At 39.6% G+C, this 2,489-nt stretch overlaps 1 protein-coding gene across 1 annotated transcript; it reads left to right on the forward strand.

The window, feature by feature from the left end:
* Positions 1-1,320: 1,320 nt before the first annotated feature.
* LOC110033175 (transcription factor SRM1-like) lies at positions 1,321-2,282 on the forward strand. The gene is made up of 2 exons (XM_020737078.1): positions 1,321-1,781; positions 1,877-2,282. The coding sequence occupies exons 1-2, from the start codon at positions 1,426-1,428 to the stop codon at positions 2,049-2,051; spliced, it is 531 nt and encodes a 176-aa protein (XP_020592737.1). The 5' UTR covers positions 1,321-1,425; the 3' UTR covers positions 2,052-2,282.
* The last annotated feature ends 207 nt before the right edge of the window (positions 2,283-2,489 follow it).

A 2,489-nucleotide genomic window follows, 5' to 3' on the forward strand; every position in this document is an offset into this window, starting at 1 on the left:
AAATAAACTTAAATTTCTTCATTAATTGTTAATGATTAAGTTACAAGTTTTTCTCAAGTCATTTCGAACATGAGCCAAATGTGAATGGATGATAAAAGAATTAAATGAGGCTAATACGAACAAACACCTAGCAAGCTGAAATTCAGGAATAAAATAGAGGAAAAGATAAGGCAAAAGAGTGCAACATTGGGACCTTGTCCAGATGAAGGCCAAAACTTTTGTATCTACGAGTCAAATTAGATTCTAGTTTGTTTGACATTATTATGAGAATGAAATGAAGGGATCTATTTTTGTTATTATTTTTTAGTTTGTAATGGTTTTGAGTATAAATTAAAAACTTTGAGTCTTACATATGAAAATTGTAAAATTTGATGTGTTGTTGTTTGAATCCAGATTTATCTGTGAATAACACTCAAGGAATAAAGCATAATAAAGAAAAGAGGGAGATGGTGAGAGTGATGCATATTAATGAACAGTAGTCTGATTTGTTGATAAGCTATATTTTTATAAAATGATTCTACTATTTATATAGGAGGGATACAATATATGAAAATAAATGTGCTTCCCTTAATGGGGGTGATGTGGGATAATTTTAATGTTTGAATCTATGACTTTGCTACCATCTAACTTAGTTTGTTGAAATTAGTGGAACTTAGTTCGGCAAGACATGTTCATCCAAATGTGTTGAATTGGGGTTGTTCATCGGATTTTGATGGTCTTCAGGTCGACAAGACTTAACTCGATCGGCTTGACATTGTCGATTGACTATTATAATCTAACTATCGACTATTGATCCATAGACGAGGAACTCTTGTAGGCTGAACAAGGCTAAGCTATCTGGTCGAGCACTAATCATTATAGTTCAATAGATAGCCTATTCCTTACAAGCGGGTCCTTCGAGAAGCTCGTAGATTATGTTATTGTCAATTCTTGTCTGTGATAAAGAATATCATGGATGTCCCTGAGATGATGGCAATACATAACTCTGCCCTTCGTGTCAAGTTGTAGCAATAGGTAGATCAAGTCCTCATCTCGGCTCGATTGGCCTAAATATTTGGTTCAGGTGGCCTACATACGATCAGCCTCCATCCCTGACTTAGGGGGTTGCATATGATGAAGTGGGTCATTTGCTCTTCCGTCAATGTGCCCTCCGTAGTTATACTTTTTTGTCCTCCGGTCTATTGAATCTCCTAGATATTCAACCAAGCACAATCCTACATGCACAATATGAAAATACATTTTATTTAATTCATCCCAATTTTCTAAATATATTAAATTTCGAGTATTAACTTGAAAGGTACCCACCGCTTAGAGCACTGCCGAGTCACCGACCAGCCCGCTTTATATAGCCATCCGGTCGGATGTCCGTGCAGGGTACGGACCGAAGAAGATCCCCATCCGTTTCTCTGCTCGTGCCGATTAGAGATGATGTCCGGTGGCTACCTACAATTCACTGCCAGCGACCAGATCCCAGCCGATCCTGCGACGTGGACGACGGAGGAGAACAAGACTTTTGAAAGAGCGCTGGTGGACGTGCCGGAGGAAGCCCCCGATCGTTGGTGGCGGATCGCCGCACAAATCCCCGGCAAGGCTCCGGAAGACATCTACCTCCACTACCTCCTCCTCATCCACGACATCGGTCTCATCGACTCTGGCGGCGTCGATCTACCTCCATATGAAATCGAAACGGGAGATTTGTCGCCGGAGACGGCGGCGACGGCGGATCTTCCGATGAAGGAGGGGAGGAGGAAAGGCGTTCCTTGGTCGGAGGATGAGCATAGGTATGGAATTAATTTGTGGATTAGCTACTTAGAAATGATTTAGCTGTTTATGGAATTAATTTGTGGATTGAAATATAATTTAAAAAATTTTGTAGGAGGTTTTTGGAAGGATTGGAGAGATTTGGAAGGGGAGATTGGAGGAATATATCGAGGTGGTCTGTAAAGACGAGGACGCCAACACAAGTGGCCAGCCATGCGCAGAAGTATTATCTAAGGCAGAGTGTGAAGAAGGAAAGCAAAAGGAAGAGTATTCATGATATTACTACTTAGAGAGGAACAGAGGATATTCATGAAATGTATCAAGGTGTACAATGTGGGGGTGTTAATTAGTATTTAGTACAAATATGTGGTGCATTTAAAGTGATTAGTGCGTGATTAGTGTTATTTTTCATTCCTTTCCAACTACTTAATTTCATTCGTGTCCAGATTAGCGGGTAAGCAATTATTAAAAATAAAAAAAAAATGTGAACTTTTTTCGGTCTCTGAAAGTTGAGTACGGTGGATTTTTAGGCTAAACTTGGGGGTTATTTATCTATTGATTTTTTAGTACAAGTTTTTCAACTTTCCTGGCGGCATGTTTTGTCTGTTTCCCAGCTGAGTGCCGAACCTTAAAAGGTCAATTGATTGGATTGCTTCCTTCCGATGGCGATGGTACAACTCACCCCATTAGATGGGGCTATTCAATGCATTTGAAATTATATATAATTT

The sequence above is a fragment of the Phalaenopsis equestris genome, unplaced genomic scaffold, assembly GCF_001263595.1.
Source record: "Phalaenopsis equestris unplaced genomic scaffold, ASM126359v1 Scaffold001107, whole genome shotgun sequence".
Classification (NCBI taxonomy): Eukaryota; Viridiplantae; Streptophyta; class Magnoliopsida; order Asparagales; family Orchidaceae; genus Phalaenopsis; species Phalaenopsis equestris.

What these genes read in the sequence shown, in the direction of transcription:
- LOC110033175 (XM_020737078.1), top strand. Translation starts at nt 1,426, where the DNA reads ATGATGTCCGGTGGCTACCTACAATTCACTGCCAGCGACCAGATCCCA. An exon ending in TGGTCGGAGGATGAGCATAG is followed by an intron (nt 1,782 to 1,876) that starts GTATGGAATTAA and finishes AAAATTTTGTAG; the next exon opens with GAGGTTTTTGGAAGGATTGG.